This window comes from Malurus melanocephalus, unplaced genomic scaffold (assembly GCF_030028575.1).
Source record: "Malurus melanocephalus ecotype Western Australia unplaced genomic scaffold, MMel_1.1 scaffold_20, whole genome shotgun sequence".
In the NCBI taxonomy this organism is placed as follows: domain Eukaryota; kingdom Metazoa; phylum Chordata; class Aves; order Passeriformes; family Maluridae; genus Malurus; species Malurus melanocephalus.
The window spans coordinates 2,983,838-2,998,780 of record NW_026623252.1 but is presented as its reverse complement, the minus strand read 5'-3'; the positions used below and the strand labels follow the sequence as shown (position 1 = coordinate 2,998,780).

General features: G+C 41.6%; 1 protein-coding gene across 1 annotated transcript in view; it reads right to left on the bottom strand.

The window, feature by feature from the left end:
• Positions 1-14,943, bottom strand: part of SPAG16 (sperm associated antigen 16) — a 342,338-nt gene that overhangs the window by 137,787 nt on the left and 189,608 nt on the right. The window contains exon 12 of the mRNA XM_057389798.1: positions 4,000-4,126. Coding sequence (XP_057245781.1) covers positions 4,000-4,126 — 127 coding nt within the window. The remainder of the gene's footprint in view (positions 1-3,999; positions 4,127-14,943) is intronic.

Below are 14,943 nucleotides of genomic sequence, written 5' to 3'. Positions count from 1 at the left end.
ATTCTCGGGTAGGACACAGAGTGAAAAGCCCTTCGAAATGGCCGCTGTCCTCAAATGACTCAAATGCCCTCAACCAGAGCTCTTTTACAAAGGCAAAAATGCAAATGACCTCCCCCCAATTCTTGGGGTTTACTCTGCCATTTCTTTGGATGCATTTTGGGATCTCTGTGGGGCAGATCGTGAAAAGGCAAAGCAGAGCAGAGCAGGCAGAAACCTCCCCTGTAACACTGCACAGAACGTGGTGCTGGGGGAGCCGAGTGTTGCTGCTTCTCCTACCAGGTGGCACATTCATTTGGGTTTCCCTGCTGTTTCCCAGAGCCCTAATTGCATGGGAACTCCATCAAACTCAGCTAATGCTCGAGAGCCATTAGCAGACCATGATAAGCAGACACTGGGAGCACAGAAGCTGCAATTTATTAGCAACTAATGCTCTAAAAAGGGCTCTGTGTAAGAACCTCTTTTATCCAACGCCACATGAAGACAACACGCGGCCCTACAGAAGCCTCCTCCCCCCCTTTTCCCTGACTACTCCATCCTAATGAATTCCTCTGGGTGTGGTGCAGCCCTAGAGCCTGCCCTGCCGAATGAAGGGAGGTGCTGCACACTCAGGAACCATTCCCAGGGGCTGAGAGATGCAGTTTCTCCACAGCCAGGCACAGATATCCCTGCAGGAGCCTGAAAGGAGGCTCTGCCTGCATTCCCACTGCCCTCCCTCGATCTGGGGCACGGGAAACTCTGCAGGACTTTCTGAGGAGGAAAATGGCCAGAGCCCGGTTATTCCTGGGAGCCTCTTGCTTCTGTTCAGGCAGGATTGTGGGCAATTTAATTCTGTTTTTTTCCCTTTTCCTACGAGATTGTTGCCTGCATTATTCATCAAGGACCACACTACCTTGGAGCTTCTAACTTTTGATTCTGCTGTTCAGCCCACAAATTACTGACAAGGACACAATTTGATGTGCAGAGCCAGAACTGGCATCTGGTCACTGTTCTGCTGCGCTGCTGTACCCTGCTCAAGTCATCTTTGACCCAAACAGATAAAAGTTGACATCCTTGATGCCTTCCTGCCTGAATGTCAGAGGYATTAGTTTGATAATGGGGTGGGAATGGGATCCTTTTATTTGTGTTATGCAGCAATCTTTTGGAAAAGGAGCACAGTAAAACCTTAAATCACTGAGCTGCACTGYATAAAGAAATATATTCTGGATAACTAAAATATTAAACTTGAGTATCAGTGAGCAGTAGAGACCAAAATGGACAAGAATTATCAAACAATATCTCAAATGCTTATTATTTCACAAAATGAAATAGAAAAAGAGCATTGTACAACTGTGACTTTTTACAGAGCTGGGTATGTTCTGAACTCTGTTCACAAGAACAGTGTCACTGATGTGAATGGGCCTGTCCTGTTAAGGACGCACAGAATTCATCCCAAATCCTTGCTGGACACGTTCCTCAGGGCAGTACTACTGAATGCTGCCTTTTAAATGACAGTCTCTCCACAACGTTTTCAAAAATGAAATATCCAGTTATAGAACCTGACATTTCAAAAATCAGAAAGCAGATGAGATAGTTACTAAATCAATAAGTTTCAAACATGTAGAATGAAAAATGTGAGTACATCTTTTCCACCCTTGAATTTAATTATTTAAGTGTATAAATATTTGGTATCTCATCAGTCTGAAAAAGTGCAGAGGTTCAGCTTGGCTCAAATGGTGTGAAGACAAATGTGACCAGCCCCAAGAAATGGCTCCTGAGGCTGTSGGAGATGCAGAGGAGTGGCAGGTCCCTCATCATGGGAGGAATTAACCCAGGCAGGGGAACTTGTATTCAGGGGGTCAGGGGCTCTTTTGCACCTCTCCCATTCATCACTGGACACACTTTGCAATTCATGAGTGGAGATGCTCTCCCTGGTGTGTCAGTAAGGAAATGCTCTGGTGAAAAGCCAGAACGTGCTTCTCTTTCTATGAAACTGGCACAAAGAGGAATAAATTCCACAGCTTATCTTGGCGCCAGAGCCATCAGCTTCACTGGCACGAAATTCCCACCAGTGAACTGAAGCCTGGGTGTCCACATCTGATCTACTGTGTGTCTGGCACAGCGTGAGCGTGTGTCCTGTCCAAATCCAACACCAAATCTGTAACTCTCCCTCAATGTTTCAAAAGAGCCACAAGTGCTATTCATCTTTCTCTGTTCTCACTTTGCTGTAGGCAACATATATCTTAGGTTTAATTTTAAAGTCAATGTGATGTAGATTTTTTAAACCATGAGATCTTGCTCTCTGTTATGCAGGAAAAAAAAATAAAGTGGAAAAAGAAACACCCTGTGTKTCCAAAGTCTGCAGGCTGCATTATACTTCCAGCTTGGTAATTACAAAGATTTATGTTCCATCCTGCCCCAAATCCAGAGCTCATTGTCCATTCAACTTACACTGCTCTGACTTACAGTTCTCTGTATCCATTATCTTTAATAATAAAGAGCTGACTGCACTTAATGATTGAAGAGCAAMATGTGATTAGCAATAGGAATCTGATTTATGAGAAAACAAACCCAAGCATGGTTTTCWTGTTTCATTAAAATAATCTTAAATGTACTCCTTGATGCTAATTGATCTCACAGAGGTGAGAAAATACTCTATTCCCAATTAATGGGACAAAATAATTAATCTTCTTTCTGGAGGGAACATTTAATATCATTCAGCATTTAGAGGTGTCTTCACAGGGATTCACCTCAAGTGATGTTTCACTGTGGGCATTTATCCCAAACCTGCAAGATTTCCCACTGAACAGGGAAAAAAATCAACAGCATAAATACATAACAAAATCCCATACACAACGTTTTCTTTTCACAAAAGGTCTTTCCTAACTTAGCAAAATTACCCAAAGCTGAAAAACAATGCTGGTAAGCAAATATAGAGGCTTTTCCCTTCTRTTTGTCAAAGGAAAACTCCTTGATGACTCTGTTAATTTGCTATGAGCAGGAGATTACTGAGATATTTGCAAGATAAAGTTTCTTGCAGGGTTTATTGAAAACAAAACAAAGCAGAAATCTATTTTTCCATTAAGCATTTCACTTTTGTTTGGATTTCAATAATTTTTTTCCTCRTTTTGAATTATTCATATTTGGATATCAAATATTCCTACAAACCAATGCATTTAGGAATAATGAGTCTTGACTAGCTTCATTTTAACTCATTGTGCTTTCTGACCAGGATTATTATTATTATTAAATGACCTTCTATTCAGTTTGTTCCTACGATCCATAAATAGAAATTGCCTAATGAGCATCTCAAGTATTCCACTGTCATTTCCATGGCAGTTTTTCTTATCCTGTGTTTGTATAGCTCTGATGACAGCATCATTTAATCCACAGCAATAGCTCTGCCTGCTTCCTCCCAAATCCCTTCTGTGAATGCAACCTTCTCCATTCCAGGCTGGAATCGTGTACGTTTACACTGAGAAATGCAGGGTGCCTGTAACACCAACTGAAGGTACAATTGAGAACCTCAAGAGTTCCTCCATACCACAGAAACAGCAATAATTATTAGATTTGCTGATGAAAGAGGAAGAAGATTCCTCTTGCCTTGTTCTCAAATTCTGCTTGAACAAAATTTGCMTATTTGGCTTGCAAAGCAGCAGGGACAAATGCACTCCCCAGTGTACTCAAACCATTTATACCTATTCCAAAGAATGAGGGCAGAGCAGAACAAAGGGAGAGATGCAGAGTTTCTGTCACTACCWACAGTGATATATTATGGAGAAAATAATGCATAGTCCGTGAGCAATCAGCAGAGTTCTGGAGGAGGGGAGGCAGATCCCTTCKAGAGGAAATGTTGTATGGTGACACTTTTGGTCAGAAGATAACAAATGTGTTAGTGAGCGTTTTACTGGCACATSACCCTTACTTTCTATCTAGTTTTCACACTGGGTTTCATTTTTTTTCATGCCACACACGTCCCCACTTTGCCTGAATTCAGGAAAAACCAAGGCAAAGGCTGCTTACCGTCCTGGCATCCCAGAGAGASACGGTCTTGTCGGCAGAGCTGGTGAGAGCGGTGCTGGAGAAGGGCAGGAACTCGATGCTGTTGACGGCCTCCTTGTGGCCGCGCAGGGTGTATCGGCACTTCTCGCTGCAAGGGAAGAGAACGGGAATGCAGCACCTGCACCGCAGGGTCACATCAACATCAGACAGCTTTAGGTAAATGAAGAACACATTGAATGCATCTCGCCTGTTCCTCTACAGGAAAAATGAACATTGACAGTGATTCCTCACCAGAGCGCTGCACCACAGAGACAGTTACAAAACCTTGGTCTTTGCTTCCCAGGGTTGAAGGCTGCAGCAGGAAGGTAAAAAGAAAATGAAGAAGTGTGTTTTAAGCGATTGAATTCTAAGAAGCAACAAAGAAAGCACCACTCTGTGCTCCCTGGGTGCATCTTCAAAAACCTTGATGATGCAGAACTAAAAGGCAACGTAGATGAAAAGGTTGGATAGAGACAGCACCAATTCCTTTTTATAGATATCAAATTCCTTCTTACTTCCAAAAGCTCTGAGAGATCTACTGGGCTGTGCCCATGTGCACCCTGAAGAAAGCCAGAGAGTGCTGACAACCTGGCTTTCCTCTCAAGGTCTGCACAAAGAGAAAGGAAGTGATGCCTGCAAGCTCTTCACTAAGGTAAAGTCCCTGTGGACACCCAAAAATCTTTCTTCCCTGAAGAAGATGTCTCTGGCTATGGATGAAGCACATCAGTGGCCACTGTAAGCTCCAAGTTCTTAAAGCACAGGTGAGGGAAGCCAGGTGCACCCCAAGAAMAGAGGTTTTCATCATGAACTGACAACAGCTCAGATGGAATTAACTGTGAAATGGAACTGGAAACTCTTTYAGGGCTGGTGACACCCAACCACTGCATCTTCTCCCAGCTGAACAGCTGTGGACTAACACCCTAGAGCTTTTGTTCTGGCTTTCTCACTCTTTGCTTTATTTTCTTTGATTGATTTCTGAGACAACCCTTTTGATCCTTCTCAGCTGAGAAGATGGACCTGATACAGATGGAACACRAGACAGGAAGCTTTTCCCATTGCAGGGAACTGGGACACAACCACRATGACATTGCTGTGGAGAATCACTTCTCTCACCAAACAGCCTGACCTTGGCTGTACAGCTGGGATCTCATGAAGGCTTTTTGGGTTTTGCTTTGCTTTCTGTGTACACTAGAGCAGAACGTTCCTTAAATGGTGCCCAGGAGGAGAGAAGGAAGAGCCCAAGGATGCCCCATCCAGACAACACAGGAGCTGACAAATAAATGTGAGATTATTTAAACTCAGCAGACTGGCAAAAGCTTAACTCCTTCAGGAGCATGTCAAGAACAGGACAATTGAAATGATCCAGGATCCATCACTCATARTTATACAAGAGTGTCACTCCATGATTTCTTTAGAAATATGCRAAACTTAAATGTACAGTATTTGTATTGTTATATCTTGTGAAAGTACTGGGTAGGGGAGCCTAGTGTGGGAAAAAACGAATCAATGTAAACTCAGTAACAGTTCTACCCTCTTTGTTCAGCTGAGTCAAAAATAGTATGAAAAAATAAAAGCCAACAACTCATCATAAATTACTGCAGCTTTCAGTGAGAGCTCAGAATTTTATTCCCTGCTCATGTGATTCTGACAGTAGAAACACACCTCCCCTGAGCTGGCTGCTGAATATATCACTGGGGCTTGCAAATTAGATTACTGGGTGGCTCTTAACAGAGAAATTCCTTACAATATTTATTAAGGAAGCTGTCAGCAGGGGGGAGTTAAATAAGTGATTTTTCTTCGTTTTTTCCTGCCTGTATGTCCCCAGAAGACTCCCAGAGTGTGTTCTGTAGAACAGCACAGGAGATCGGAGTCTACAGGTGAGGTGCAGGCCAGGAGAGCTGCCAGGTTTGGATGGACACTCCCCTGAGCACKGATCTATCACAGGGACTCCTCAGATCTATTTTAGTGCCTTTCCATTTCCCAGAYTGGGATGATATCCTGTGCTGAACACCAAGCCTGTCCCCACAAAGAGAGAGCAGAARGGAGATAACGTAGCTTCTGAGGAGAAATATTATCCAGGAAATAGATTTCAAAGAAATATTAGATTCCACTGGTATCATTTTACAGAATCTATGTTTTTCCATTATAGATAATACATTATGCCACCCGGTGTTATYTGTTATATAGCCTATACATGTTATTTTATCACAAGGACTCATTTTAAACCAGACATAAAGTGTTTGGCTGTTAGAACCCAGTGCACCAGGTATCTGATATTCACAATCTTTTGACATATGACAGTAAAATAACTTCAATAAAATAATTCTTTTGTCTCACAGTCTCATGGCAATGTTTTACACCACAGAATGTGCCTTTTCCATCTCTGATCTTACACTTTTATTTGTGCCTGGGTATGCCATTTTTCAAAGGTGCCCAGTGATTTCCTGCTTGCCTGTTCCACTGTAGAGGCTCTGAGTTGCAGAACAGTTTCTGACAAGCAAAATCCTGCTGCATTTTTTTGTGGGCACTTCGCATTTTTGAAAACATAAACAGCTTTCCATACTGCAGTGTGAGAGTGGTTCCACTGGACGAAAGGGGATATTTTCCTGAAATAGCAGGGCCTGTCTATGTCCTCTTCAAAGGCTGGGGAAGAGTATCTTCAACCTGCTTGACTGGGCTTGGGGTAAAAGAACACAGGAAAAGGAAGGTAAAGGAAAAGAAGGYATTTTGTTTGTGAGGCACTGATGTAAGATCTGGACCATCCCAGGCAGCCAGGCTGCAAGAACAGGCTTGTGAGAGATTAATTAGGTGCAAAGCAGGAAGGCCCATCCAGAATCCCTTAGCAAGGTGAAAATGGACTAAAGTGATGGACCATGACAGCAGCAGAAGGGAAGGAAATGATTTGCACTTTTCCATCAGGAGCACAAACACCCAGCCCTGACGCAGCCTCTCTCCTTCCCACTTCCCTCTCACTGCACACTGATGAGCTCCRGCTCTCGAGATCTCATTTACCACTCTGGTAACTGACTGACTGAATATTTCTGAGAACCTTCCCCCARTGCTACATAAAATAAACTCATCTTTCCTTCCAGCTGAGATAATTTCAGCAAGATTGTCTTGTACCAGCTATCTCCTGGTCAGAAAGGGCAACAATTTATCTACAGGTTCCTTTTCCACAAAAAATAGAAGTTAGTATGAAGGCTAGAGCATCACCCTGTTTTTCGTGGAAGCCCATGTTTCTATCCAATGGTACAAGTTTATCTACATCAGAATAAATCAGTAGCTACATGTCTGAGGGTTTTTCTTACTGTGAACACAGAGCCTCATGGATATAAGCATCACACCCTCTAAATATCCTCATTCAGGAGACAGAGGGGATCATGTATGAACAGCGGGTTGGGCACTTGCACAACTCTCGCTGCCTCAAGAGGTCCTCAGTAAATGTTGCCATGGGAGAAATGCTGCTCAGCAGCTCAGTATTCTGCAGATTGCATTCTCAACCTCACTCAGACACCAGTCCAACMCTCATCCTTTCCCTATGCTAGTACAGGACTAATTATCCTCAATGTTCTCTTTTTCCCTGCAGAATTGACTTTAAAACCAATTCCTTTCCCTTAAATCCAGGTGAGGTAATGATGTCCATCAATACATCAACCTTCATTCTTGCCTCACCAGGTTTGGATGTTTCCTAAGAGTTTCAAACAAACATGGACAGATACTTATCCAGAAGCACACCTATTCCAGCAATGTTAGYTTCAATTATCAYACCARYATTGATATCATTAGCTSAAAAKATTGGGAAGATTTTATTTTTAGAGACTTCTCTTTTGAAAATCACAWTCTGGAATGGTTCATTCAAATTCCAAAGGGCTTTCAGTAAAACTACATTGAAAATAGAAGATGCAAAACATTTCCACTTACATAAGACTTCAGTGAATATTCCCAGGCTCTGCACTGACGTGAAACAACCCACCAAAAACGCACCAGTCGGACATTCCAACAACTGTGCAGTTATTAAAAGGAAATGCAGGTAGCGGGTAGATTCCTCTTGCCCTGCATACCAGTTTACCCAGTAAAACTCAGGAAGAACAGAACAGTGCCCAGCCTGCCTCACTTCCAGACACACAGCAAAGCACAGCCACAAGCCAGGTTACACGTGGCCAATGCTTCTGCTATTTAGGTGTTTCAAAAAACCACCCCACACATGCGTGCTGGCAATCCTATGGAATCAGGATTTTTTTGCCCCCTTTCTAGGCACTTTTTTTTTTAAAGCATGTGGCTTCTATGCTCAGCTCTAGTTGGAAAAATTGGGGGAGTGGAGGGTGATACCATTTCAGTGAGTACTTAGATAGTCATAAAAACTTATTTTATTGCTGTGCCATATTAAATCTGAGTTCAAGCATGGTAATTAAAATCACCTATACAGCCAGTTGAAATTAATGAGATTTCGAGCTTGTTCTTAGGAGTCAGTGCCTCTCCCAACCCCTTTTTCCATGCCTCCAGAGGAATTCATTAAATGCAYCAGCATTCCCAAACTGTACTCTTTCCCAACAACTGCTCTCTCAAATCATCCCATGGAGCTAACACTGAACTAAACTCTCTCTCATGTCTATTGAGAAACATTCTTCTGTGTGAGCTGCAATCACAATTGTCAGGGTAAGTTACACCAGGAAGTCACCTGCTGGGAAGGTGGACACAGAATTTCTGAGGAGGTTTTGTAAGAACATACCACAACCCACCTCCAGTGCTCTTACTGTGCTTAATTGTAACAGTCAAAACCAGAATATTTTTAACAAAACCAAATCTTATCACCTTCTCATCATATGGCTCTAGCTCCAAAATGTGTTTAAATTTGGCATAGAACTTTCCCAGCCAAGATCAATGGCCAAGGATAGCAAATGGGCTGACTTAAGACATTAAAATGCCAGCTTGGTTTATGCTGTTATAAATGCATCCTATCATGTCTTTACATTTTATGACCTCTATTTTATTTCTAGGTAGCTTCACATATGACATATCCAATTATTCATGTCAAGAATGTAAAACTACCAGTATTTCAGTAAAAAGTGCCTGCCATCATTTATGACTGTGTTTTGTTTTTTTTTTTTACCCATTATTTCACTAAATGTAACACATTTTCTGAGACATTGACATGTGAGGACACTTACTCTATAAAGTACATTTGTCTCTGAAAAGATACATGACAGTATGATGCTGTCAATATGAAACACTTTGTTCAATTATTACTTATCTTCAATAAAATGGAGCTCTCCTCCAATTGTGAACATTCATTTGTGCCCTCTTTCAAACCAGAGTCTGACACCTGGAAAATGCAGTGCTAAAGGAGATGYTACTGCAGTTTTTGTGACAATGCAAACATTTCTCCTCCAGTATTTAGAAACATTTAAAAAGAAAATACAAATTTAATCCTTCTCTGTGCAATTTATCTTCATACTTAGCACTTGTGGACATTTTAATCTCTGCAATYTGAGTGCTCTGCAAAACAAGGAGCAATCCTCTGATTTAAACGAAGCTGTGAGTCTGGGTTTTTCTAGCAAGGGTCAGTTTGCAGAGCTACTCATGAGTTTCTCAATCTGATAAAATCTGGTGTCAGATAATTTTAATTTTTACACTTTTTAAATTCGCAGTGAGCAGAAGCAGGATTAAGTATTAAACCCTGCTGCCATCGCTCCTGTCAGGGGCTGCTTTGAGCTCAGGCACGAGGGGCTGAGCCACACAAGCACTGTCAGCACATCCCACTCCCACTGGAAGCAGCACAAGCTCTGCTCTGATGTCAGGAGGAGCAGGATTAGATCCAGGTCTGTCACCACAGGAGCCTGACAGCTCACACTTTGCTCTGGTGCACAGTAAATTGAGCATGTAAAAGGAAACTGATTGCTGAAGGGGGAACGACTTCACTGCTACGAGCAAGGGTGTGATTTTCCCCCTTCCTCTGTCCTTGTCTTCCTCCTTCTGCCAAAAGCAAAGCAAAAGCTTCCCAACTATGAAGGCTTAGGCAAGGAAGAAAGAACCCTAAACATGAAATAAATGTTTTATTAGTGTTTCCTAGGTATATAAACAAACATCACTCCTCTGACTCAGCATGTTTGTGCATCTACTGTAAAATCCTGTAACATCCTTTTCTCAAACCTCCTTGAAATCACTCAAAGTGTTAAATCACAGAGGTTCTGTATTGGATCAAATCATGTCCTTTCACTGACAGGACCTAAGTCAATGTCAACAGTTAAATTTTTGTCTTGCTTGGCAAGTTTTGAAAGGCTGCAGCAGTTTAATTTTGAGTGCAGATTTCTTCTATGAGATCGAGCAAGGCTCTTTCCCCCACCCTTTTCAGRAGCTCAACTGATCATGGCAGCTTTCCTTTTACATTAGTTTGTAAAGGCTCAACACAGCCCTCAGCAGCCCTGCTTCAGCTCCTGCTGAAAACAGGAGGATTAAAATACAGGAATAAACAGGAATAAAAGCCACCAGGATTTAGTGGGTGAAAAGATCCCACCAGCTGCAAGAGGGGAATCTGCAACCCCAACCCTCTTCTGGGCGTTGTGCTCACACAGGATGCACCTACACCTCCAGGTAACCCCCCAGTCTGCTCCAAATTTGTCTGACACACATTGCAAGCCCCCATTTTTAGCAAAACTCCACAAGAAAACTGAAGGGCAGTGCCTGAGCATGACAGTCCTTAAGTGTGGGTCTCATTGATGAGGAGTGAACACTGAGTGATCCCAACGCAGCCCAGTCTCACACACTTTGGGGTTCACCCTTGAGAGAACCTCAGGACTGTCAAAGCCTTTCCACAGYAGGGAGGTGGCCAAAACAAGTCCTCACAAAGTCAATGTGCCTATAAGATTGTCTAATCGTTCCCTTCCCACTCCACATCCTCCCATTCCGTGTGCTCCCTCCACAGCCTCGCTACACCTGAGGCATTGGTGTGATGTTAACAAGATACTCTGTCAACAGCAACACCCAAACTGGACAGGAAAGCTATTTGGTTGTGTTGGAAATTCATTGCATCTCCAGGGACCTTGCCTCCTTACATATTTTGCTGTTCTAAAAATTACTTTGTCCCATTTCTATAACTTGAAAGAGCCTCTTTGGCAAATAATACACAGAAAGAGAAAATTGAATGTACCTGAGAACAAAAAAGTACAAAAAAGCACATGCAGACCAGAAAAAAAGGGCAATGCATTACATTAAATGAAGTCTGATAGCTTGAACTTCAGATTCGACGAGGTCTAATAGTGAGGGACATTTGGCAAAATTCCCCTAATAAATTCATAATTAACCAGCAGAAAGCAATGCTCCAGTCAGATTTCTATTCTGCAGTGAAATTAGATAACAGCCAAATAATCACAGTCCCTGAAAGAGAGTTCTGTGAATGCAGGAAAAAGAGGTTGCAAAACTTCCTGCCTTACCTTTGGGATTAAAGTGCTTATTTGCCTCAATTCCTGGTAATTTATGTAACACAATATGTATTACTGGAAAAGCAGCCAATTATAACACCGTATTTATTTTTCTGGCAGAGCTCTACTGTGTGTATTTAGGTAGAAGCTGTGTGTTTATTGAGTGTGTGGAAACTTCCACTACCAGGCAGACACTGATCAGTGCATGAAGATGGAGCACTGAGGAAAAAAACASTCTCAGACAAAAAAGAACAAAGTTTTGAGGCCACACTGGTTGCTGTGGTGTTAGACAGCCTTGGCTGATAACAACAACCTGGGAAATAATAACAACCTATTTTTCACCCTGTTTCTGTATAAAGTGCACACAGATAGTAGTAGGGTGGGCTTTACAGAACAAAGACTCTCCCTGGTGCCATGGTTGGTTAGAGTTCTGTGGCACAGACAAAATGAAATATAATCAATTACATTTTCTTGCCTGGATCATTCCAGTACGACTCAAACTCAGGATCTATTCTGATAAACATTGAGAATAATAAATATGATTGACACTAGCTCTATATGATTTTGTGAGYGAAAAGCCCAGTTTCTGAATTAATAATATTCTACTTAGGCTTGCATTAGAAGGTGTGAAAACTTTGCCAATAATCTATCTCCTTTTTTTTTATTGGCTTGAAACATGAATAATGAATCTGCTCATTATTACAATGAAGATTTAGCCTCTTAATGTCTTAYATTTCTTTTAACAAATGAAGTATTGTATGAGAAGCATTATTATTTGTATTATTTTCTGATTCCAGATAAAGGGGTTTTGGAGTGAAGCTTTATCTTTTTTTTAAAGGAAAGATAAAATAATAAGAATAAAACCTCTTCTTAAGAATGTTTTATGATCTTTTTGTAAGATTGTAATATATTTTGCATTCCCTTTTACTATGTAGGCTCAGCTGTACCTTGTCAAGATCTTTAAARTCTCTCTGCTCAACACCTGATTGTTGACAGCACAGGACATGTTTCAGCTGGCAACAGCTGTAGCAAAAAGCTGAAATTGGGCTCCAAATCGATTTTGATAATGTATTTCAGCTACTTTGGTTTGAACAGAAGCCTGTTACATACAATCCAAATTTTACAGAAGTGAGATGTGTTTTCATATGTTTCAGATTTGGATTATGTTTCATTTGACAGGGATTGTACTTCCCCAAGGTTAGACTCAGGTCAAAAAAAAATCAGTTTGAAAGTATTGGGACAGAAGAAGATTTAGGCATTTATATCAAAAATGTATATCTTTAGTGCCTTTTTCTTCAGTTTGGTCAAAATAGATTCTAAGTTAATTACAAGATCTTGCTTGTAAATCTGTGTAAAAGAGCAATGCCAGGGAATGATCCAAAGTAATCCTGGCTTCATTAGTAATTCTCTCTCRTCTTAGAAGTCAGTCAGAAATCATACATTTCTTAATGCTACTCTAACGGAATGTTCTGGGCATTCCCAGAACATCTGCAACACACCAGTGGGATTTGGAGCCGCACTGATACCCACTCTGAGCACAATGCAGGAGCAMGCACCCTACACTCCATATTTCAAAATGCAGGTTTAGTTCTTTCCTCTGCCTCAGGAAAATCAACAGCCATGTATCAAACCATCCATTTGTGGCTGGGGCTTCTAACTTTTCCATCAAGTCTGTCTGCATGCGGAAAATAAATTCTATCAGCCACAGGAAAAGCTTTGTGCAGCCCAGTGCTCCCAGTGCTCGGAGCGACAGGATCTGAAGCGGTTCCCCTCCAGGGTCAGCTCTCCTATTTCATATTATTGAATAAAATGTTGTTTCAGTCCTTCAGTCAGGAATGAGACCACAAACTTCTGCTTGGAAATGCCTGCGTCTCCCTTGCAACATATGGAAAGCAGAGCCATCTATTCCAGAATTGCTAACCTCAGTCCAGGAGCAATGCGCACACAGGCTCAGGAAAGTACGTGGTGATGCTTACATTATTTTTTGACTCTTAGCCTTGCTCAGCACTTTCTGCAAATGAAGTTTCCTCAGGGGCTTTCTTTTTTTTTGTTGGACAGTTGAAGACAGGAGCACCAGAAATCATTTCTTGAAAACCAGAGCCTTGTTTTATGAAACAATTATCTCCTCCCCCTCCAGGCACAGGGGTAGGAGCTAATCAGATCAGCGCAGGCTCAGTAATAATGAAATAGTTGTAACCCATTTAAGCAGACATTAAACAGTGCAGGACAAGGAGCAGTGTGTTTGCTGCTCAGCAGTTCTGCCACTGAATAAGCAAAGCCTCTCCCTGGTGACAGTGGGCTCTCCTCAATTACCACATCAGCTGACATCAGCACTCAGCTCACAGCCTGTCCCACACTCCGTATGAAGCTGCCATGATCTTATTATTTATGYCTTTTCATTTTTTTATTACAGAAACTTTACCTGTAAAACCACTGCTTTCTCAGGCTAATGCTGAACAAGTTAATGCAGATGTCTCAATCTCTCCGGTTGATTGAGAGACAACAGCACACACGTGTTTTGGTGGATCACTGTCAGCGATTTAATTAATGACTTAATTTTTTTGTTCTGTATATTAATGCTTATGTGATAGCTATTCAAACAGGTTATTTTACACTTTTAAGCTTTTGCTGTTCAAATAAAATATTGTGGAGAAGATGAGCCATCTAAACTCCACAYTCAGATCCCCTTCATGGTGCATTCCAACCACCCTGAAGAATTTCTTTGTTATTTCTTTCATTCTTTTCCTTGTCATCATTTGTTTCACTCTTCYACATGATCATGTTAATAAAGAAAGAATATTGCATATATGCACAGCCACTGGCTGGTGAGACATAACACAGAAAATAGTAAATGTGACAATGAAAAACAAAATCTGAAATATCTTCACACTAGAAGATCAGATAAACTTACTATATTATGCTTAAGGGCACTTTTTTTTTTTGAGTCCTGGTATTTTACTGTGAGGCTGATCTGATCTATTTCTTCTGAAAACGCACAGACAATGTAAGAAATAATTGGTTTTTACAGGAGTTTAAGTCAGCACACTTAAAAAATGGCACTCCTTTAACATTAAAGCCTAAAATACCTCACTGAAGCCTACTAAGCATCCCATAAAGCTCTATCATACCACATTCCCTATACATTTACATATTTAGGATGAGATTTCMAAATCCACAAGGACAAGGCAGAGTCTGGGATTCCTACAGCTGTTGGGTGCCCAAAAAAAGGGATTTTCCCACGTGACAATGTGGCTGCTCCAATGCATTTTCAATCATCCCTTCCGGCTCTTGAAAGATCCAACTCTGTGTGTATTAAATGAAGGGTTGGGGTGGAGCAGCTGCGGGGGGACAGCTTTGTTCCATGCTGTCACCAGAATCAGGGAGCAGCTGATGAGGACAACAAGAAGTGGCTCTCAGGCTTCTGTTTGCCAGGAGTTGCATTAAATTGCATGATGGGTCACCGAGGTCTGAGCTGTTTCTAGCACAAAATTCTTGCCTTTCTCAAAAA